The sequence below is a fragment of the Mustelus asterias genome, unplaced genomic scaffold (genome assembly GCF_964213995.1).
Source record: "Mustelus asterias unplaced genomic scaffold, sMusAst1.hap1.1 HAP1_SCAFFOLD_77, whole genome shotgun sequence".
NCBI lineage: Eukaryota > Metazoa > Chordata > Chondrichthyes > Carcharhiniformes > Triakidae > Mustelus > Mustelus asterias.
In genome coordinates this window covers 880,581-905,400 of record NW_027590136.1, presented here as the reverse complement: position 1 = coordinate 905,400, position 24,820 = coordinate 880,581, and the positions used below count along the sequence as shown (strand labels likewise).

General features: G+C 46.2%; 2 protein-coding genes across 2 annotated transcripts in view; one reads left to right on the top strand and one right to left on the bottom strand.

The window, feature by feature from the left end:
- Positions 1–24,820, top strand: part of LOC144483733 (uncharacterized) — a 103,778-nt gene that overhangs the window by 3,025 nt on the left and 75,933 nt on the right. Inside the window, 3 exon segments of the mRNA XM_078202272.1 lie at positions 7,619–7,626; positions 8,946–9,518; positions 22,182–23,351. Of these exon segments, the coding sequence (XP_078058398.1) occupies positions 7,619–7,626; positions 8,946–9,518; positions 22,182–23,351 (1,751 nt within the window).
- Positions 2,658–3,988, bottom strand: LOC144483719 (uncharacterized). Its single transcript, XM_078202260.1, has 2 exons — positions 3,912–3,988; positions 2,658–3,704 (listed from the first exon to the last, which is right to left on the bottom strand). Exons 1-2 carry the CDS (start codon positions 3,986–3,988, stop codon positions 3,023–3,025), a joined length of 759 nt encoding a protein of 252 aa, XP_078058386.1. The 3' UTR covers positions 2,658–3,022.

The window sequence follows — 24,820 nt, the reverse complement described above, 5'->3', positions numbered from 1 at the left end:
CGTGGGCTTCACTGCCTTCTTTACTGAGGGATTTAAACATTGGCAGCACCCCTGGTTCCTAATGACCCAGTGGCTTCTGGTCCTACAGCTGGTTCACAGCTCCTGGTCCCATAGCTGACGGCCTCCAAGCTAATTGCAGACTGCTTGCTTTCTGTGAGAAACACCCAGAATTCCAACCAGGGCTCACTTATCCCCGTGCTAACACATCTGTTGGAATGTCTGTTAGATATTTAGCTTCAAACCTAAACCTTTTTTTCCTGAGGTCTGCATGAAGAATTCCGATCTGTAACAAAGACAGAGCAATAATTGTCAGACCCAAAGTCTCCAGGTCTCCAGCTAAAAGAGCCCAGCTGCCCTTTTACACTTCTTACCTTCGAGTTTTGACATCTTAAACCAGCATGGGCCACGCCTTGTGAATGTGAATCCCCTTCGGGTGTTTCTGTCAGATTCTCAGTGCAGGTTTTCTATTTACCTTAAATTTTTAAAAAAGCAATTGTAGAACGAACTCATACTTCTAAAACATAGGAATTATGAAATTAGATCTTTGCAACACCTTCCCCATGAAGAAATGAAAATGTATCATCCTCGTATTATCCCATTTGAAACATTACAACGTAGACTCAAAACTTTGGCTCTATTCTCTCCCCACAGAAGCTGTCAGACCTGCTGAGATTTTCCAGCATTTCGTGTTTTTGTTTCAGATTCCAGCACCCACAGTATTTTGCTTTTAACAATGTACAACATGCTGTATATTTAAATAGTTGTGATCTTATCAAATGGTGAAGCAGGCTCAAAGAGCCAAATGGCCAACTCCTGTTCCAAAGTCTAATGTTTAATTACCTTATAACCTGCAACAGACATAATAATCCCTCCATTGTCCACTTCACATTCACAAGTCCAGCTTGGTAACAGCACACTGCTGGGTTCCATGTCCAGGAATCTCAGTCCACTGAAGATGGAAATTACTGCTTGCAGTGTTTTCTGAAAGTTTTCTTCTTATAATAATTATCGTGCAAAGTTCCTCCTGCAAAAGAGAGTCTTCATTGCTGTTCATCTGTGAATTTTCAACTTCAGTTTTGAAAACAGTCTGTTCAGAGTTCACATTTTGAAATTTATTTTCTTCCATGTTTGCAGTTTCTCCATTGTTTAAATCCAGAGAGAATATTCCAGTCAATTCCACATTGAAATGTCTTCTTCTTGCTCTGTTGTAGCTGCAGCTTCATTTTTAATTTCATTTCCCAGAATCTCACATTCTGGATTCTCTTTTGGAGAGAGCAAGTTCAAAATGGCTTCTTTTTGTGTCAACAACTCTTTCCTTCATTGGACAAAATCTTCTTCAGCCAAACTGTTGTTAAAATGCATTTTATGTTCAAGCAAAAATGTTGACCATTCCCATTTGGAGATTATGTGATCTCGGGCTTCAGAAACGGAGGAATTGAGAACAAAAGCAGGGAGGTTATGCTGATAGTTTCTAAAGCTCTGGTGAGGCCACAACAGAACACTGAGCCCAGTTCTGGTCACCACACTATTGGAAGGACGTGAGGGTCCTTGAGAGGGTGCAGAGGAGATTTACTGGGATGGTTCCAGGAATGAGGAATTTTATCCACAAGGCTAGGCTGGAGAAGCTGGGGTTGTTCTCCTTGGAGAAAAGGAGATGGAGGGGAGATTTGCTCAAGGTGTACAAAATTCAAATAGGATTAAATAATGTGAGAAGGTAAAGTGATGTGAGTAATGTAATGTGAGAAGGTGGGGCGGCACGGTAGCATCGTGGTTAGCACCGCTGCTTCACAGCTCCAGGGACCTGGGTTTGATTCCCGGCTCGGGTCACTGTCTGTGTGGAGTTGACACATTCTCCTCGTGTCTGCGTGGGTTTCCTCCGGGTGCTCCGGTTTCCTCCCACAGTCCAAAGATGTGCGGGTTAGGTTGATTGGCCATGCTAAAATTGCCCCTTAGTGTCCTGAGTTGTGTAGGTTAGAAGATTAGCAGGTAAATATGTAGGGATAAGGGGGTAGGGCCGAGGTGGGATTGTGGTCGTTGCAGACTCGATGGGCCGAATGGCCTCTTTCTGCACTGGAGGGATTCTATGATAAAGCTGTTCCCATTAGCTGATGGTGCAAGGATAAGGCTGCACAGATTTATATATTCTTAGCGAGGGATGCAGGGGGATGTGAGAAAGGGATGTTTTATTCAATGAGTGGGAATGAGCTAGAACTCACTGCCTGTGAAGGTGGTGGAAGCAGAGACAATGAACGATTTAACAAGGAAAATGGACCGACACTTGCAGGAAATAGAACTGAAAGGATAAAGGGATAGAACGGGGCAATGGGACTGACCGGTTTACCCCCAGGAGAATAATTCCAGAACTGAGAGTATTTAACCCTCTGAAAACACCGGTGTTACTTTTCTCTGGAAAACTGAAGACTGATGGAAGTCTTCAAGATTATGAAGGGGTTCAATAATCCAGTACGGATTTAATAAATAACACCTTTACCCAGCGAGTGGTGAGAATGTGGAACTCACTATCACAGCGAGTGGTGAGAATGTGGAACTCACCACCACAGCGAGTGGTTGAGGTGAACAGCATGAATACATTGAAGGGGAAGCTAGATACATACATGAGGGAGAGAGGAATAGAAGGATATGCTGATGGGGGGAGATGAAGAGGGGTGGGTGGAGGCTCATGTGGAGCATAAATACTGACACAGACCAATTGGGCCGACTGGCCTGGCCCTGTGCTGTAGACTCAATGGAACAGAGACAAATGTATTTAATTTAGATCTACTTGAAGTGATAGGAGAAATAGGATTTACTCTCCAGGATAAAATAAATGTCCTTCATCAGCTTGTGTGGATCATTTGTGGAAATGTGCTCTCCCAGCCCACTGGAAGCAAAGTTGTGAGAAAGACCAATCCAGCAGAGAGAAACCTTCGAACCCTCCCACTTCACCAACTGTCAGAATGAACATGGTTCAGTCCTGGATGTGATTAACAGCAGCAATAACAGCAGAATCCAATCCCTGCCATCACTTGTGAACTCGCTGGTGGTTGCGCAGGTAGATTGACCGACTGAATCTCTTCCCACACTCAGAGCAGGTGAATGTCCTCTCCGCAGTGTGAAGACGCTGGTGTATCTGCAGGCTGGATGAATCAATGAATGCTTTCCCACACTCAGAGCAGGTGGGTGGCCACTCCCCAGTGTGAATCCGCTGGTGTGCCTTCAGGAAGGATGACCGACTGAATCCCTTTCCACACTCGGAGCAGGTAAATGGCCTCTCTTTGGTGTGAACTCGTTGGTGTATCCGCAGGCTTGATGAGTCAATGAATGCCTTCCCACACTCAGTACAGGTGAACGGTCTCTCCCCAGTGTGAATGCGTTGGTGTATCCGCAGGTTGGAGGAGTGAGCGAATCCCTTTCCACAATCAGAGCAGGTGAACGGCCTCTCCCCGGTGTGAACTCGCTGGTGTGCCTGCAAGTGAGATAACCGACTGAATCCCATCTCACACTCAGAGCAAGTGAATGGCCTTTCCCCAGTGTGAATTCGCTGGTGTGTCAGCAGATCAGATGAAGTAGTGAATGTCTTCCCACACTCGGAGCAGGTGAACGGCCTCTCCTTGGTGTGAACCCGCTGGTGTCTCAGCAGGTGGGATGAATGAGTGAATCCCTTACCACAATCACAGCAGGTGAATGGCCTCTCCCCAGTGTGACTGCGTCGATGAATTTCCAGCTGAGTCGGGGATTTTAATCCCTTCCCACAATCCCCACATTTCCACGGTTTTTCCATGGTGCGGGTGTCCCTGTCTCCAGGTTTGTTGTTCAGCCAAGGTGGCCACACAAAGCGTCTGTACAATCTCTTCCTGGTGTAAATGGTGATGGCCTTTCAAGCTATGTAACTGTCACTGGAACAGTCTTACCCAGATGTTTGTGTCTTGCTGCTTTTCCAGTCACACTGATGTTTAAAACTTTCTGAAGCAAACAGAACAGAAGACATTTCTCCTTCTAGATTCAAAGGCTAATGATATTCAGATCCCGATAATCGAGTGACTCTGTCAATTCTTCACTTGATGCTTGATTTGAATTTTGTGTCTGCAAATCCTCCACCTTTGAAGATCCTGTAAAAGAGGTTTACAAATTTCATCACCGTCAGTTAAAGCTAGAATCTACAATTGGCAGTTGTTAATTTCTATGAAGCATTATTTTCTATCTTGTTCCCCGAAAGCTGTAAATAACTGTCCCACACTCTTGCTGCATTACCTGGAGTATTGTGTGGAGCTTTTGTCTCCTTACTAAAGGATGGATACATAAGAACATAAGAAATAGGAGCAGGAGTAGGCCATCTAGCCCCTCGAGCCTGCCCCGCCATTCAATAAGATCATGGCTGATCTGAAGTGGATCAGTTCCACTTACCCGCCTGATCCCCATAACCCCTAATTCCCTTACCGATCAGGAATCCATCTATCCGTGATTTAAACATAGTCAACGAGGTAGCCTCCACCACTTCAGTGGGCAGAGAATTCCAAAGATTCACCACCCTTTGAGAGAAGAAGTTCCTCCTCAACTCTGTCCTGAACTGACCCCCCCTTTATTTTGAGGCTGTGCCCTCTAGTTCGAGCTTCCTTTCTAAGTGGAAAGAATCTCTCCACCTCTACCCTATCCAGCCCCTTCATTATCTTATAGGTCTCTATAAGATCCCCCCTCAGCCTTCTAAATTCCAACGAGTACACTTGCAATAGAGGGAGTGGAGCAAGGGTTCATTCGACAAATCCCTGGAAGGATGGGAGTTTCCTAGGAGGAGACTGGGCCTCTATTCTCTCAAAGTTTCGAAGAATGAGGGCTGATCTTCTATCACTCAACTGAGTTGAGGAGGAACTTCTTCACACAAAGGGTTGTGAATCTGTGTAATTCCCTGCCCAGTGAAGCAGTTGAGGCTACCTCATTGAATGCTTTTAAGGCAAGGATAGATAAATTTTTGAACGGTAAAGGAATTAAGGGTAAGTGGAGCTAAGTCCACAAAATAAAATCAGCCATGATCTTATTGAATGGCGGAGCAGGCTCGAGGGGCCTGATGGCCCACTCCTGCTCCTAGTTCTTATGTTCTTATAATAACTCCAGATGTATCAATGTTGTTATGATCCTTATGAGTACAATAACCTTAAAATTAACATTCCCAGACAAACCCACTGAAATAAAGCAAAGAGAAAGATTTCACCTTCTAATAAATCTTGCAATAATCAAATTAAAATCAACATCAATGAATCATGCATTAAGAGACAAACAGTATTTGAATAGACAAGATAAATTTGTCTTTAAATATCTCAGACAATAAAAACAGGTTCCACAAAATCACAAACATTTCCCCCTCAGTATATTTAGCTCGAATTCCAGTTCCAGAGAATTTCTCTGTCTCTGTATTTCCCAGGGGGAGAAAGAAAGTGTTTTCCTCACAGATGTTGTCCAGAGGATGAAGTTGGAGTCTGTGGTGAAGTTTGAGTCTGTGTGTGAAGTTTGAGTCTGTGTGTGAAGTTTGAGTCTGTGTGTGAAGTTTGAGTCTGTGGTGAAGTTTGAGTCTGTGTGTGAAGTTTGAGTCTGTGTGTGAAGTTTGAGTCTGTGGTGAAGTTTGAGTCTGTGGTGAAGTTTGAGTCTGTGGTGAAGTTTGAGTCTGTGGTGAAGTTTGAGTCTGTGGTGAAGTTTGAGTCTGTGGTGAAGTTTGAGTCTGTGTGTGAAGTTTGAGTCTGTGGTGAAGTTTGAGTCTGTGGTGAAGCTACAAACAGAAGCTGTTCTGTTTCAAATCAAACTGCGGGACTTGGAAGAAAATGATGGGAAGAGATTTTGCAAAGTCCCCTCCCCCACTCCCTCAGCTGGCAGCCCAGCGCGCAGGCGCAGAGAGCGCTGCTGAGCCGAGCTGTCCGGAGCAGGCGCAGAGAGCGCTGCTGAGCCGAGCTGTCCGGAGCAGGCGCAGAGAGCGCTGCTGAGCCGAGCTGTCCGGAGCAGGCGCAGTGCGGCTGCTGCCAGCGGCCGCTCTCGATCTCTTTTTGGAGCAGCCGCCGTAGAGAGAGGGGGGAGGGGGAGATCACCGAGCGGCTTCTCGCTCTGGCCGGAGCCGCCAGCCGGTTGCCTGGAAACCTTGGCTGGAGGAGGTGCAGTGGGAGGGGGAACAATGGGAGGGGGAACAATGGGAGGGGGCGTGTCCGCGCGCCTGGGCCTGCGCACTGGAACCCCACGACGTCATGGCAGAGCAGACTGATTCCTATTGGCTGATTCTAGCGTGGACGTTCCCAACGCTCAGTCTCCCATTGGAGGAAAAAGACAACATTGCGGATTGGACAACAGCTCCACGCGTTCGGAGGTCAAAGTGTCTCCGGCCCCACGTGGGCTCGGGTTTCGCTGCCTATTGTCTTCATTGACCAATGGCAAGAGCTGGAGGACCTGAAGAACTCTGATCATCCAGCCAATCAGTGGCGGGTTTTGTGCCAATGGCTGCACGGGTCATCTTGATTGTCTGAACGTGGAGCTGGTCAAGCGGCTGCTTCCCTCTTTCTGAAGATTGAGCTTCACACATTACAAATTTCTCCCCTGGCCAACATCTGTGAGTAAAACACTTTCCATTTCTTTTCTCATTCTGGGGGAAATTGGGGACTTGCAGCAACTGAAGGGAAAGGAAGTGAATCCAGGGAGGCTGCAGACTCTGGAAAGGTTGGCCCAGGTCTCTCTCTCTCTTAAAGACATTGACATCCTTTGCTCCCGCAACGATGGTCTCTTTCCTAATGTTCACAAGTATAGGGGTGGTTTCCCCAGTGGATGGCTGACATTTAAGGGGACAGTAAATTAATATAGCACACAGATATACCTGGTGTTGTTGTGGTACATATTAGACATATTATTTATGGTTCTGTAAAAATGTTTACTGTTATTTCTACATTTTAATATAGTGCTGATATCTTTAGGGCCCTTGCAAAAAGATTCAGCAATTCCAGTCCTTCCCAATGCTTCATCGAGCAATCTAGTCAGCTCCATTCCTCCCTAAATAACTGTACTTGTGGAAGTTTATTTGCTTCAAATATCCACCTGTTAAGTTTTGAAATAAGTTACCACTGCTTCCACGATCGTCTTAGGCAGAGAAGCAGATTATCGCTTTCTAAATAATGTCCCCTGATGCTGTATTGCTAATTAAAAAATAGAGTATGGTAGAGCACACATTTTTAATCCAGTTATATACATGATGTGGAGATGCTGGTGTTGGACTGGGGTGGGCACAGTAAGAAGTCTCACCACACCAGATTAAAATCCAACAGGTTCATTTGGAATCACCAGTTTTCGGAGCGCTGCTCCTTCATCATGTGTCTCACCTGATGAAGAAGCAGTGCTCCGAAAGTTCATGATACCAAACAAAGCTGTTGGACTTTAACCCAGTTATATATATTCACATGAGATATAAAATATATTTCAGCAGACTGCGTGTTAAGATTTTCACGTATATTTGAAGCTGTCGATTAGAATGAATCATTCCTTCACTATCATTTTTTTAAAACAGTAAATGAATTAAGGGTTATGTTGAGCGGGTGGGTAAGTGGAGCTAAGTCCATGAAAAGATCAGCCATGATCTTATTGAATGGCAGAGCAGCTCGAGAGGTTCAGTGGCCTACTCCTGCTCCTAGTTCTTAAGTTCTTATAATTAGAACATAGAACATAACAGCGCAGTACAGGCCCTTCGGCCCTCGATGTTGCGCCGACCAGTGGTACCAATCTAAAGCCCCTCTAATCTACACTATTCCAATATCATCCATATGTTTATCCAATAACCACTTGAACGCTCTCAACATTGACGAGTCCACCACTGCTGCAGGCCGGGCATTCCACGCCCTTACTACTCTCTGAGTAAAGAACCTACCTCTAACATCTGTCCTATATCTCTCACCCCTCAATTTAAAGCTATGTCTCCTCGTGCTAGCCAACACCATCCAAGGAAAAAGGCTCCCACTATCCACCCTATCTAATCCTCTGATTATCTTGTATGCCTCTATTAAGTCACCTCTTAACCTTCTTCTCTCTAACGAAAACAACCTCAAGCCCCTCAGCCTTTCCTCATACGATTTTCCCACCATACCAGACAACATCCTGGTAAATCTGCTCTGCACCCTTTCCAACACTTCCACATTGTTTGGCTGATATTTGGGACAACAGAATGAAAATGGCGAAAATTGCTGGAATTTTACCAGCACGCCAACCCGAGGCTCGTAGGATCCCGTCGGAGAATGCCATTCTGCAAACCTCACCTGCCCCAATTCCGAGGCAGACGTGCCAGTAAAATTTCAGCCAATGTGTCTGGGTGGATTTTTGAGGAATTATAGAGGAAAGAAGATTCCATAGAAACTAGAATTTTTGGTTTTGAATTTCTATTCTGCACCAAGTGACAACTTTCATGAACTTCTTTTACAGAATATTAGGAGGCGATTTGCAGACATAAATCCCAAAAGATATTAAGCAATGGCATAACTGGAAAAGCACCGAGACACACACACACAGCCGAGTGAGTGCTTCAGTGAACTGACTCTGGAAAGAGCTTTAACCAGTTACACAGCCTGAAAGAATATCACACCATTCACAGTGAGGAGAAACAGTACACGTGTTGTGTGTGTGAACGAGGCTTCAACTGATCATCGAACCTGGAGAGACACAAGGACACCTGCATCATGGAGAAACTGTGGAAATGTGGGGACTGTGGGAAGAAATTCAGATACCCATCAGAGCTGGAGATTCATCAACGCAGTCACACAGGGGAGAAACCATTCATCTGTTTCAAATGTGGGAGGGGATTCAGTAATTCATCCAACTTATTGAAACACAAACGGGTTCACACTGAGGAGAGGCCATTCACCTGTTCTGACTGTGGGAAGGGATTCAAATCCTTATCAGTGCTAGAGATTCATTGGCGGATTCACACTGGAGAGAGGCCATTCACCTGCTCCGAGTGTGGGAAGGGATTCACTCATTCATCCAACTTTCTGACACACAAGCGCGTTCACACTGGGGAGAGGCCTTTCTCCTGCTCTGTGTGTGGGAAGAGATTCAGTGATTCATCCAGCCTGCGGAAGCACAAGCAAGTTCACACCGGGGAGAGGCCTTTCTCCTGCTCTGTGTGTGGGAAGAGATTCAGTGATTCATCCAGCCTGCGGAAGCACGAGCGAGTTCACACTGGGGAGAGACCATTCACCTGCTCTGACTGTGGGAAAGGATTCACTCGGTCAGCCCACCTGCTGATGCATCAACGACTCCACACAGGGGAGAGGCCGTTCACCTGCACCGTGTGTGGGAAGGGATTCAGTGCATCATCTATCCTGCAGAACCACCAGGCAGTTCACACTGGGGAGAGGCCATTCCCCTGCTCTGTGTGTGGGAAGGGATTTACTAGGTCCACTAGTCTGCTGACACACCAGCGAATTCACTCTGGAGAAAGACCGTTCAGTTGCACTGAGTGTGGGAAGGGATTCACTGATTCCTCCAGCCTCTGGAAACACCGGCGAGTTCACACCGGGGAGAGGCCATTCACCTGCTGTGTGTGTGTGGGAAAGGATTCACTGAGTCGTCCAGTCTGCGGACACACCGTCGAGTTCACACTGGGGAGAAGCCTTTCACCTGCTCTGAATGTGGGAAGGGACTTGCTGATCCTTCCAGCCTGCGGAAACACAAGCAAGTCCACACGGAGGAGAGAGGCTGTTCACCTGCTCTGAGTGTGGGAAAGGATTCACTGAGTCATCCAACCTGCTGAGATATTATGGCAGTCACACCGATTAGAGACCTTTTAAATACTCTGACTGTGGGTGTTAATTGTATAATTTGGGGTTAAATATATACAAGCAGTGGACATTGATTAGATGTTTACATGAGCACATATAAAGATACACTTAGTGACAAGGCATGGAATGGTGTTGGGAGTTACATACCTGTCATATTTCACTCTGTGAATACATTTATACCAAGTAAAGATTAGCTCCAGTTTATTCCTTCACTATAAGACGGTCAGGATTATAATGTGGTGACAGAAAATGTTTAACAATACATGAAGTTTCCAATCTGAATGTTTGAGAAGGAATAATAATATATTTGATAAAAATCAGAAGGGAAAGATTCAAATTGTCTTAAAACTACACAGACAATTTGTTCACACTACTTGCCAAAGATTAAAAGTCCTGCTTCAAGATGCAGGAGCAGTTGATGAAGAGTATCTGAGACTCATACAAGGGACCAGTGCAAAGTGTACAATGTATAAAAATTATTGGAGGATGCCATCACATCCCAATAGTAAACCTTCCCTTGGCCCTTGGGGCTGGAGCTGTGGCACCAGCTCAGTTTCTGAATGATGAGTTTGGAGACGTGTGTGAAAACATGAACATTCTGGTCAGGAACACGGCAGCTGAAAGTCCTTTCAGTGATGGACTCTGTGAAAGGAATCACACGGTGATCGATGAAATGCTGCAGAAAATCTCAGCTGATCAACCAAACTGCAAGTTGATAACTGCACCGGCCTGGACGATTCATGTAAAGAGTTCACTTCAGAGATGGTTGGAGAGTATAATCCCTGTCAATTGGGCTGCGGGAAAAATTCCAAATGACCCTCTGTGCTGGGGATAGTCCTCCTGATTCAGAAGGGACGACAATTAGTACAATTTTTATTTATTTATTGTCTGATTGTTTCACTGGTGCTCGAGCTAAGAAATTATTGTAGATCCTCGATGAGGGTGTCTTATAATGTAATACTTTGTACAAAATAAAGACCATCATTGTTTTATTTTTCAAATAGTTTTGAAATATTGTGTGTTGTTATAATTCGGGTCGAGAACATTAACGTTCAGTGAGAAATCCAAACACCCATCACAAGATTCCAGGTTTTTAAACAAAATCAAACTTTACTGAATATAAAAGGAATATTTAAAACCAGCTCGATGAATTATATTTTGTAAAGATTTATGCTGTAAACTTAGTTCTGACTCAAAACATGAACTCTGTTTTCACTCTCTACAGATGCTGCCAGACCTGCTGAGGTTTTGCAGCATTTTTCCTTTTTTGTACTTTTTAAACCCTTACTCCTCAACAAGAGTGCCCTTGTACTTAATATCTTGAGTGTGCATTCACTTCTGTTCCTGGGACAAATCCCAAAGGTATGTCAAAGCTCCCAGAATTCACTTTAATTCTCCTCAGTATTCCAGCTATTCTCCAGGCTCCAAGATTTCATGAGGATCCTTCTATTAGCTTTCAGCTAAACAACTCTCCAACTTTCCTTTGAGATTTCAAAATTGACTCAAAACATGGACTCCTCAATCCAAGCATGGGCTTCACTGCCTTCTTGCTGAGGGATTTAAACATTGGGAACACCCATGGTTCCTAATGACCTCCTCGGCTTCTGGTCTCACAGCTGGTTCACAGCTCCCGGTCCCACAGTTGGTTCACAGCTCTCGGTCCCACAGCTGGTTCACAACTCCCGGTCCCACAGCTGGTTCACAGCTCCCGCTCCCACAGCTGGTTCAAAGCACCCACTCCCACAGCTGGTTCACAGCTCCCGCTCCCACAGCTGGTTCACAGCTCCCGCTCCCACAGCTGGTTCACAGCTCCTGCTCCCACAACTCCCAAGCTAACTGCAGACTGCCTGCTTTCTGTGAAAAACAACCAGAATTCCAACCAAGACCACCCTGAATCACTTATCTTCATGGTAACAGACCAGTTGAGATGTCCAAAAGATGTTTAAATTAATTAACTTTGAGTTTCAGAACCAAACCTTTTTTCTTGAGGTCTGCGTGAAGAATTCCCCTCTCTAACAAAGACAGGAAAAAAATTGTCAGACCCAATGTCTCCAGCTAAAAGAGCCCAGCTGCCGTGTTACACTTGTTCTTACCCTTCTAGCTTTGACTTCTCAAACCAACATGGGCCACACCTTGTGACTGCGAATTCCCTCAGGGTGTTTTTATCAGATTCTCAACCCAGGTTTTCCAGTTGTTACATTTTTTATAAAAATCCAAAATTAATATTTCTGAAACACATGAATTATTAAACTAGATCTTCACAACATATTCCCTGGAAGAAATGAAAATGTATCACTCTATAATATCCCAATTAGAATATTACAATGTAAAACATACTGCATATCTTAACAACAGCCATGATCTAATCGAATTGTGGAGCAGGCTCGAAGGGCCAAATGGCCAACTCCTGTTCCTAAGTCCACTGTTTTCCTATGTTTAACTATCTTATAACCTGCAATAGACATAATAATCCCTCCATTGTCCACTTCACATTCACAAGTCCAGCTTGGTAACAGCACACTGCTGGGTTCCATGTCCAGGAATTCAGTCCACTGAAGATGGAAAATATTATTGGTTTCAGTGTTTTCTGAAAGTTTTCTTTCAATAATTATCGTAATTTTTAATAATTATAGTTTCTTCTGCAAGAGGACAGTCCTCATTGCTGTTCAGTTGTGGATTTCCAATTCTGAAAACAGTCTGTTCAGAGTTCACATTTTGAACTTCACTTTCTTCCATGTTTGTAGTTCCTCCATTGTTTAAATCCAGAGAGAATATTCCAGTCAATTCCACATTGAAATGTCTTCTTCTTGCTCTGTTGTAGCTGCAGCTTCATTTTTAACTTCACTTCCCAGAATCAAACATTTTGGATTCTCTTTTGGAGAGAGCAAGTTCAAAATGGCTTCTTTCTGTGCCAACAACTTGTTCCTTCATTGGACAAAATCTTCTTTAGCCACTTTAAGAATGTTGTTAAAATGCTTTTAATGTTAAGCAAAAAGGTCTGATATTCTTGTTTGGAGCATTTTGGATCTTGGACTTCAGAAATCGGGGAATTGAGAACAGAAGCAGGGAATTTATTCTGATAGTTTCTAAAGCTCTGGTGAGGCCACAACAGAATACTGAGCCCAGTTCTGGTCACCACACTTTAGGAAGGATGTGAGGGTCCTTGAGAGAGTCGAGAGGAGATTTACCACAATGGTTCCAGAGATGAGGAAGATGACGCGAATGTGGAACTTGCTACCAGTGAGTGGTTGAGGTGCACAGCATGAATACATTGAAGGGGAAGCTAGATACATACATGAGGGAGAAAGGAATAGAAGGATATGCTGATGGGGGGAGATGAAGAGGGGTGGGTGGAGGCTCATGTGGAGCATAAATACTGACACAGACCAATTGAGCCGACTGGCCTGGCCCTGTGCTGTAGACTCACTGGAACAGAGACAAATATATTTATTTTAGATTTACTTAGTGTTTGTGGATCATCTCAGTAAAATGTGCACTCCCAAATTCAAACAGCATCGACCCACTGGCAGCAAAGCCGTGAGGTTGGTCAGTCCAGCAGAAAGACATCCTCCGACCCTCTCACTTCAGCAACTGTCTGAATGAACATGGTTCAGTCCTGGGTGTGATTAACAGCAGCAAGAACAGCAGAATCCAACTCCTGTCATCACTTGTGAATTCGCTGGTGTCTTAGCAGGTGAGACAACCGTTTAAATCTATTCCCACACTCAGAGCAGCTGAACGGCCTCTCCCCAGTGTGAACTCGCTGGTGTGTGAGCAGATTGGAGATCTGAGTGAATCCCTTCCCACAGTCAGAGCAAGTGAATGGCCTCTCCCCAGTGTGAACTCGCTGGTGTGCCAACAGGGTGGATGAATGACTGAAACCCTTCCCGCACACAGAGCAGGTGAAGGGTGTCTCCCCAGTGTGAACTCGCTGGTGTATTAGCAGTTGGGATGATGTTCTAAATCTCTTCACGCAGTAAGAGCAACTCAACGGTCTGTCCTCAGTGTGAATGCGCTGGTGGCCCATCAGAGTCTGAGAGCTTTTGAAGCAACGCCCACAGTCTGAGCATTTAAACGGTCTCTCATTCGTGTGAGTGACACGGTGTGTCTGCAGGGTGGATGAATGACTGAATCCCTTCCCACACACACAGCAGGTGAACGGCCTCTCCCCAGAGTGAACTCGCTGGTGCCTCCACAGGGTGGAACGATCACTGAATCCTTTCCCACAGTCTGAGCAGGCGAAAGGCCTCTCCCCGGTGTGAACTCGCTGGTGTGTCAGCAGGCTGGATAACTGAGTGAATCCTTTCTCACACACAGAGCAGGTGAACGGCCTCTCCCCAGAGTGAACTCGCTGGTGTCTCAGCAGGGTGCTTGATATACTGAATCCCTTCCCACACACGGAGCAGGTGAACGGCCTCTCCCCAGTATGAACTCGTCGATGTGTGTCCAGTGCAGATGGGCACTGGAATCCCTTCCCACAGTCCCCACACTCCCATGGTCTCTCCATGGTGCCAGTGTCCTTTTGATAATGAGTCGATTCCACATCCAAGTACAGAACACGTGTACAGTTTCTCCTCGCTGTGAATGGTGTGATGTTTTTCAGGCTGTGTTACTGGTTGAAGCTCTTTCCACAGTCAGTTCACTGGAACACTCACACTCAGGTGTGTGGGGTCTCCATTCTTGTCCAGTCACACTGATGTTTGAAATCTTTTCCCACAGACAGAACAAACAAACATTTCTTCTCACACATTCAAACGGCAATTATATTCAGGTCCTGATGAATCCAGTGACTTTGTAACATCTTGTTGTGATGTTTGGTGTGAGATTTCAGTCTGTAAATTCTCTCCTTCTAATATCCTGTTTATAGAAGTTATCAGTGTAAGAATAGGACTGAAATTCAAAACAGACAATTCTAGTTTCCATGGAATATTCTTTGCTTTCTCATTCCCTAAAGTTGTAAATCTCCATCCCACACAGTCTCCCCGCCATTGTCATACTGCTGTACCTAATACACACCCTCCCAATTCTCCTGAAGGTGCTGATTCAGGCCGATTGACAGACCCATGCTCCTGTCCAGTACAAAGAGACCTGAAAATCTTCATGCAGGCTGCTACCCAATGTCCACATTACTAAACATATCATTGATCAGCAATAGAAAGGCGATATGAGGACCAATTTCATTCACGAGTGGTCACGACCTCACCCCACTGCTTCTGTACATGGTGGAATCAGAAATGATCAATGATTTGAAAAATAAATCAGATAGGTGTGAAGGAATTAAAAAGGGACCAGAGTTATGGAGGGGAAATGGGACTGAGTGGATTGATGTACAGAGAGTCAGCATGGACTTCTTCCAACTATCACTGGAATATATACAAAATTTCAGGCAATGTAGTGGAAGACATGCCCTGTCTACATCAACGGTGACAAAGTGGAAATGATTGAGAGCTCAAGTTTCTAGGTGTTCAGATCACAATAACCTGTCCTGGTCCCTCCATGCTGCTGCTTTAGTTAAGAAAGCCCACCAACGCCTTGACTTTCTCAGGAGGCTAAGGAAATTCGACATGTCAACATGTCAGCTACGACTCTCACCAATTTTTACAGGGACACCACAGAAAGCATCCCATCCAGTTGTATCACAGCTTGGTATTGCTGCTGCTCTGACCAAGAGCGTAAGAAACTACAAGGGGTGTGAATGTGGCCCAGTCCATCACGCAAATCAGCCTCTTATCCATTGACACTGTCTACATTTCCTATTGCCTCAGAAAAGCAGCCAGCATAATCAAGGACCCCACGTATCCTGGACATTCTCTTTTCTATCTTCTTCCATTGGGAAAAAGAGACAAAAGTCTGAGGTCACAAACCAACCGACTCAAGAACAGCTTCTTCCCTGCTGCTGCCATCGGACTTTTACAAACAAAGAACAAAGAAAATTACAGCACAGAAACAGGCCCTTCGACCTTTCAAGCCTGCACCGACCATGCTGCCCGACTGAACTAAAACCCCCTACCCTTCCGGGGACCATATCCCTCCATTCCCATCCTATTCATGTATTTGTCAAGATGCCCCTTAAAAGTCACTGTCATATCTGCTTCCACTATCTCCCCCGGCAGCAAGTTCCACGCACCCACCACCCTCTGTGTAAAAAACTTGCCTCTCCTTTAAACCTTGCCCCTCACACCTTAAACCTGTGCCCCCCAGTAATTGACTCTTCCATCCTGGGAAAAAGCTTCTGACGATCCACTCTGTCCATGCCCCTCAATAATCTTGTAAACTTCTGTCAGGTCTCCCCTCAACCTCCGTCGTTCCAGTGAGAACAAACCAAGTTTCTCCAACCTCTCCTCATAGTTAATGCCCTCCACACCAGGCAACATCCTGGTAAATCTTTTCTGTACCCTCTCCAAAGCCTCCTCCTTTTGAATGAACCTACCTCATATTAAGCTGATCTTTCTCTTCACCCTTTCTGTAACTGTAACACTATCTTCTGCACTCTCTCCTTTCCTACTCCCCTATGTACTCAATGAACAGTATGCTTTGTCTGTACACCGCGCAAGAAACAATACTTTTCACTGTATCCCAGTACATGTGACAATAATAAATCAAACCCATTGCTGCATTTCCTTCCTGAAGCCACATTTGTCCACTGGGGCCTGACCCCGGGAGAAAGCGCTGCAGCTGCCGTTGTGTTGGGTGTCGAGGCGGTGCCGCTAGTTCCTTATTGGGGGTGTTGAAGCCTCCACTGGGTGTGTGGAGCCTCCCCTCCCACCCACTGCCCCTAACGCTGCCTCCGCTTATCCGCCTCCTTCCCGCCTGAAGATCAGACAAACAAGCGCCTGTCCCTGGACATGAGCCGCACTGCGCATGCCCAACGTCACAATGCCCGGGGACTGATTGACGGCAGCTCCGGACCAATAGAAAAAGGGGGCGGAGCTGGAGGACCGAGCGGGAGCGGCTGGTCCTCCAACCAGCGTGAATAGGGGGAGGGGTCTGAAGCATGCGCAGTGCGGTTAATGGCGGCGGACGGACGGTTTTAACTCGAATCCGAGATCAGTTCAAGGTAAAGGGCGGCGCGCGGAGAGCGATGAATGTGGCGGGTGGGTGGAGAGGTTTCGTAAACATGTTGTTCAAACTCAAACTTCAGGAAAATATCTTCCCGGGCGCCCTGTTGGTACCAAATTGGAGGCGCAACTTGTCGTGTTGGGCCTGGGCTGACGGCCGTCAATCTGTCGTTAGCAATGTCTATCAGTGCGCATGTGCGGCCGGCATCTTTGTGAGGGGCAATGTGCAGCTGGGTGCAGGTGCGATCGCCATGTTTGTAGGGGGCGCAGGAGTGTCTACCTTGGTGATGTATGGGACCTGAACCCACTGCCGTCCATGTTGTGCAAGTACATCCACCCTGCTGGTAGGGAGGGAATTACAGGATTTTGACCCAGCGACTGCGAAGGAACGGCGATATATTTCCAAGATGTGGAGATGCCAGTGTTGGATTGGGGTAAACACAGTAAGAAGTCTCACAACACCAGGTTAAAGTCCAACAGGTTTATTTGGTAGCATAAGCCACTAGGTTTCGGAGCACTGCTCCTTCATCAGGTAAGTGGGAGTTCTGTTCACAAACAGGGCATATAAAGACACAAACTCAATTTACAAAATAATGGTTGGAATACGAGTCTTTACAGGTAATCAAGTCTTTAAAGGTACAGACAATGTGAGTGGAGAAAGGGTTAAGCACAGGTTAAAGAAATGTGTATTGTCTCCAGCCAGGACAGTTAGCATACAGTTAGGACAAAGCATACCTTTCATGGAGTACATGGGGAGAAGGAAAGGATAGGGTGCAAGTACAGGTAGGGTGAAGAGAAAGATCAGCTTAATATATGATAGGACCATTCAAACATGACAGTCGGAAGAAGTTGTTCTTGAGTCGTTTGGTACATGTTTTCAGACCATAGAACCATAGAACATTAAAGCACAGAAACAGGCCTTTTGGCCCTTCTTGGCTGTGCTGAACCATTTTTTTGCCTCGTCCCACTGACCTGCACTTGGACCATATCCCTCCACACCCGTCTCATCCATGAACCCGTCCAAGTTTTTCTTAAATGTTAAAAGCATTTACCACTTTATCCGGCAGCTCATTCCAGACTCCCATCACTCTCTGCGTGAAGAAGCCCCCCCCCTAATATTCCCTTTCAACTTTTCTCCTTTCACCCTTAACCCATGCCCTCTGGTTTTTTTCTTCCCTGGCCTCAGTGGAAAAAGCCTGCTTGCATTCACTCTATACCCATCAAAATCTGATACACCTCTATCAAATCTCCCCTCATTCTTCTACGTTCCAGGGAATAAAGTCCTAACCTATTCAACTTTTCTCTGTAACTCAGTTTCTCAAGTCCCGGCAACATCCTTGTAAACCTTCTCTGCACTCTTTCAACCTTATTAATATCCTTCCTGTAATTAGGTGACCAAAACTGCACACAATACTCTAAATTCGGCCTCACCATAACACTCCAACTCTCATACTCGATACTTTGATTTATAAAGGCCAATGTACCAAAAGCACTCTTTATGACCCAATCTACCTGTGACGCCACTTTTAGCAAATTATGTATCTGTATTCCCAGATCCCTCAGTTCTACTGCACTCTTCAGTGCCGACCATTTACCTTGTATGTTCTACCTTGGTTTGTCCTTCCAAAGTGCAATACCTCACACTTGGTCTGGCCAACATGTGACTCCAAAGCCACAACAATGTGGTTGACTCTCAACTGCCCTCCAATGGCAACTGGGGATGGGTAATAAATGCTGGCCAGCCAGCGACATCCATGTCCCATAAATGAATTTAAAAAATTCAATTGAACAGCTTGGTGGGCTGAATTTCTAACTATTTCTTATGATCTGTCAGGAACATGAAATGGTGAGTGTCGATCAGCATTAATTAGCACCTTCAGGAGAATTGGGTGGTGTTGTATATTAAAGTTTAAAGTTTATTTAATAGTCACAAGTAAGGCTTATATTAACACTGCAATGAAGTTAGTGTGAAATTCCCCTAGTTGTCACACTCCGGCACCTGTTCGGGTCAATGCACCGAATCAGCACGTCTTTCAGAATGAGGGAGGAAACTCATGCAGACACGGGGAGAACGTGCAAACTCCACACAGACAGTGACCCAAGCCGGAAGTCGAACCCGGGTCCCTGGCACTGTGAGGCAGCAGTGCTAACCACTGTGCTACCGTGCTGCAGAATGCTAAATGGAATGAGAGAGAGAGAGAGTGTATGTGTGAGGGGCGTGGGTGGAGATTTAAAGAATGTTCCATAGAAACTACAATTGTCTGTTTTGAATTTCTATCATGTGCTGACAGTGATGATTTTATTGGAAGGAGAGGTTTGGAAAATGGAAATCTCAAAAGAGTCACTTGATTCATAAGGACGTGAAAATCATCAGCCTTTTTAACATCAGTGTGACTGGAAAAGCACTGAGATTCTCACACCCGTATCAGAGTGTTCCAGTGCACTGATTGTGGAGAGACACAAGGACTCCGACACCATGGAGAAACCATGGAAATGTGGAGACTGTGGGGAGGGATTCAGAGCCCCATCTGAGATGGAATCTCATCGACGCAGTCACACCGGGGAGAGACCGTTCATATGCTCCACTTGTGGGAAGGGAACCAATCATTCATCAAATCTGCTGAGACACCAGCGAATTCACACTGAGGAGAGGCTAGTCACCTGCTCACAGTGTGGGAAGGGATTCAGAGATTCATTCACCCTGGCGGGGGGGGGGGGGTGAGTTTCCAGTGCAGATGGGAACCTGAATCCTTTCCCACAGTCCCCACATTTACACAATTTCTCCATGGTGTGGGTGTCCTTGTGACTCTCCAGGCTTGACAATCAGTTCAGTTACAACATAACATGGGTGCGGTCTCTCTGCTGCAATGTATTTTCAGGCTGTTTAACTGGTTAAAGTTCTTTCCACAGTCACTCAGGTGTGTGCATGTTTCAGTGTGTGTGTGTCTCGGTGCTTTTCCAGTCACACTGCTGTTTAAAATCTCCTGAAGCAGACAGAGCAGAGAAACATTTCCATTCTAGATTCAAAGGTCGATGATATTCAGGTCCCAATGAACTGAGTGACTATGTTAGATTTTGATGTGAAGTTTGGTTTGATATTCGTCTTTAAATCTTCACCTTCTGATATCCTGCAAAAGGAATTTACAAAATTCATCAATGTCAGCACAGGATAGAAATTCAGAACAGACAGTTCTAGTTTCTCTGGAACATTCTTTCCTCTCTCATTCCCCAAAAGCTGTGAATCTCCATCCCACACACTCTCCCTCCATTCTCACTCTGCTGTATCTAATATTCACCCTCCCAATTCTCCTGAAGGTGCTGATTGAGGCTGATTGACAGATCCGTGCTCACTGCTTCCTGTCCTGGACACAGAGAGCTGGAAATCTCCATGCAGGCTGCCAGACAGATAAATGTCTACATTACTGGAGTAACAATGTGTGGAATGTACAGACCGAATTCACTTCATTCCCTTCAGTTGCTGCACGTCCCCAATTTCCCCCAGAATGAGAAAAGAAATGGAAAGGGGGAAACATTGATTTCCTCCCAGATGTTCTGATCGATAAGGGAATTAGGGGATATGGGGAGCAGGCGGGTAAGTGGAACTGATTCGCTTCAGATCAGCCATGATCTTGTTGAATGGCGGGGCAGGCTCGAAGGGCCAGATGGCCTACTCCTGCTCCTATTTCTTATGTTCTTGTGTTCTTATGTTGCCCAGAGGAGGAAGTTTCACTCTGAAGCTCATTGGACAACTTCCGCATTGTGACATCACAACGGAGACCTGCCTGAATCAGCCAATAGGAATCAGTCACTTCCGCGATGACTAGTTCTGGAAGTTCTGGAAGACGAGAGTGTGGCTCATGTTGTTCCGCTGTTTAAGAAGGATTGCAAAGAGAAGCCTGGTAATTACAGGCCGGTGAACCTGACAACAGTGGCGGGTAAGTTACTGGAGAGGATTCTGATCAACCTTTGGATAATCAAGGTCCGGTTAGGGAGAGTTGTCAGAGATCCTGGGTACCGGCAACTTTAGGCACTCTTAGTCGACTTGAGTACAAACAGCACTGGACACCAGGCATAATCCAATGTGGGGCTTTTAATGACTTGTGCACAAGGAGAAACCCTGTGCAGCTGTCCCGCAAGTGGTTCTGATGTTACAGAAAAATAACCCAGGTCATCCTCTGATCGGGGGGGCTGGTGTGAGGAGGGGGCGGGACCCAGGTCATCCTCTGATCGGGGGGGGGGGGGGGGGGGGGGGAGTGGTGGGAGGAGGGGGCGGGACCCAGGTCATCCTCTGATCGGTGGGAGGAGTGGGTGGGAGGAGGGGGCGGGACCCAGGTCATCCTCTGATCGGTGGGAGGAGTGGGTGGGAGGAGGGGGCGGGACCCAGGTCATCCTCTGATCGGTGGGAGGAGTGGGTGGGAGGAGGGGGCAGGACCCAGGTCATCCTCTGACGTGCTATGTTAACAAAATCAACAGTTACTAACCGAAATATAAAGCATCATGTGGTTTAGCTGACTTGACCATATTCCTATAGTTATTCAGTCATTAAAGACACAGTCATGAAGCATTAAACTTGCCTCGCAGGGCCCCTTGTATCAACACACAGGCAGCTGCTTTGTGAGACTGCGAGCAGCACAGACAGAATGTCCTGAGAAGAGAGATTCATTGTGAAGGCTCAGGGATGGTTGATAAGATGTAAGAATTCTATGATTCCTCTCTCATCCCCAAAGCTGTGAATCTCCATCCCACACACTCTCCCTCCATTCTCACTCTGCTGTATCTAATATTCACCCTCCCAATTCTCCTGAAGGTGCTGATTGAGGCTGATTGACAGATCCATGCTCACTGCTTCCTGTCCACCACACACAAATCATAAGAAACAGGAGCTGCAGTTGGCCATTCAGCCCATCGAACTGCCTCAACCATTCATTGAGAATTGGCTGATCTATCGCAGCATCATTTCCCACACTATCCCCCAGATAGAGAGAGAATAGAGCCAATGTTTCGAGTCTGGAGAGAGGAAAGAATGTTCCATAGAAACTAGAATTGTGTGTTCTGAATTTCTATCCTGCACTGACACTGATGATCTCTGTAAACTTGTTTTACAGGATACTGAAAGAGGAATCACAGGCCGAAATCTCAAACGTCACATCTCGATCTGACAGAGTCACATTCCTTGGGACCTGAATATCATCGGCCTTTGAATCAAGGAGAAATGGTTGTCCGGTCTGATGACTTGAAAAGATTTCAAACATCAGTGTGACTGGAAAAGAGCCAACACGCTGCCACACTGGAGTGAGAGTGTTCCAGTGCACTGAGCTTGAACCAGTTACACAGCCTGAATAAATATCACCATTCACAGCGGGGGGAGACTGTTCTGTGTGTGGACGAGTCTTCAACTGAAGAGAGAGGAAAAGACACCTGCACCATGGAGAAACCATGGAAATGTGGGGACTGTGGGAAGAGATACAAATACCCATCTGAGCTGGAAGCTCATTGGCGCAGCCACACGGGGGAGAGACCATTTACTTGCTCTCAGTGTGGGAAGGGATTCAGTCAACCATCCCACCTGCAGACACACCAGCGAATTCACACTGGGGAGGGGCCCTTCACCTGCTGTCAGTGTGGGAAGGGATTCACTCAGTTATCCAGCCTGCAGAGACACCAGCGAGTTCATACTGGGGAGAGACCATTCACCTGCTCTCAGTGTGAGAAGGGATTCACTCGGTTATCCAACCTGCAGAGACACCAGCGAGTTCACACTGGGGAGAGGCCATTCACCTGCCCTCAGTGTGGGAAGGGATTCACTGATTTATCCACCCTGCAGACACACCAGCGAGTTCACACTGGGGAGAGGCCGTTCACCTGCTGTCAGTGTGGGAAGGGATTCACTCGGTTATCCACCCTGCGGATACACCAGCGAGTTCATACTGGAGAGAGACCGTTCACCTGCTCTCAGTGTGGGAAAGGATTCATTGATTTATCCACCCTGCGGAGACACCAGCGAGTTCACACTGGGGAGAGGCCGTTCACCTGCTGTCAGTGTGGGGAGGGATTCACTCGGTTATCCACCCTGCGGATACACCAGCGAGTTCACACTGGGGAGAGACCGTTCACCTGCTCTCAGTGTGGGAAAGGATTCATTGATTTATCCGCCCTGCGGAGACACCAGCGAGTTCACACTGGGGAGAGGCCATTCAACTGCTCTCAGTGTGGGAAGGGGTTCAGTCAATTATCTGACCTGCAGCGACACCAGCGCATTCACACTGGGGAGAGGCCATTCACCTGCTCTCAGTGTGGGAAGGGGTTCAGTCAGTTATCCAGCCTGCGGAGACACCAGCGCATTCACACAGGGGAGAGGTCATTCACCTGCTCTTAGTGTGGGAAGGGATTCACTCAGTTGTCCAGCCTGCAGAGACACCAGCGAGTTCACACTGGGGAGAGGCCGTTCACCTGCTCTCAGTGTGGGAAGGGTTTCAGAGTTTCATCCCACCTGCTGAGACACCAACAAGTTCACGAGTGATTCCAGGGGTTGGATTCTGCTGTTATTGTTTCTGCTCTCAATTACATCCAGGACTGCATTTTGTTCATTCTCACAGTTGGTCAATGGGGAGGGTCGGAGGGTTTCTTTCTGCTGGACTGGCTGGTCTCATGACTTTGCCTCCAGTGGGCTGATTCTCTTTGAGTCTTGTTGCGAATACATGGTTTCAAATTTCACAAGGATCACAGAGTGACCGGGTGTTAGGAAGTTCAGAGATATTTAGTCAGCATTTCTGTTTGAAACCTCCCAAATGTCCATCCAATTTCCTTTGTAATTGTTTATTGTCTCCACTTCCTCCACCCTCGTAGGCAGCAAGTTCCAGGTCATTACCATTCGCTGCATCAAAATATTCTTCGTCACATCCCCCCTTCCTCTCTGACCCAAAACCATAAATCTGTGTCCCCCTCGTCCTTGTCCCGTCAGCTAATGGGAACAGCTTTTCTTTGTCCACCTTATCTAAACCTGTCAGAATCTTGTCCACCTCTATCAAATCTCCCCTCAACCTCCTTTGCTCCAAGAGGAACAACCCCAGCCTGACATCGACAATAAAGAACAAACTAACAGAATATGTTAATACCTGAAATCAAATGGGAATGTTTAATTTCTGTTTTAAAGATATTGTGAAGATATTGTCCTGGACAATAAAGGAATTGGAATAACTCACCTTGGGTGTGGTTGAATGGAATATATCAATCTGGTATCCACCTACATTCTCCCTCCCTCATGGCACTGTGGATGTACCTACACCTCAAGCATTGTAACAGTTCAGGAAGGCAGTGTTGGGGTTGACCATGGCCGAGGCAGCTACATACAGCCACATATTCTGTTATAATTGAAGGACAGCAGATTGAATGTGAGGCATTATGGGACTGGACTATCTTGACCACATTCCTGTGACTGCTCAGTTTCTGCAATCACGGACCATTAAAGCTGCTTAGCAGGGCCCCAACAGAGGACCTGGTGAGAATATTTATTCACAATGAATTAGAATTAAACTTATTCCAGGACCGGCTGGTGTTCAGCGGCTGAGATTCCTGAATCTGTAAAAAGGGGGTCTGACCAATCAACAAACAGTGGAAGGTAGTTGGTTAAGAAGTTAAAAAGCGTTCTGAACCATTGCTTAACCTATCATCAATTTGTGATAAGAACTGTGAGGGACTTGTGACCCGATATTTGGTGACGTGATGGTCGACTCCCAAGTAACACTGGATTAAAAAGCAGACCTCTGAGACTAGATTCTAACAGTTATAATCCTATCCAAGCATGGCCAGTGAAAAATCAGAGCTCGAGTGGGGACCGGACAGGTCTCTTACCTGCCATTTGGAAACTAAGAACAAGAAGCTTATAGATGAAATGATTAGAGAATAGAAACAATGTTTTGATTCTGGATGACACTTTGTAAGAAGCTCATCCAGACTCAAAACATTGACTCT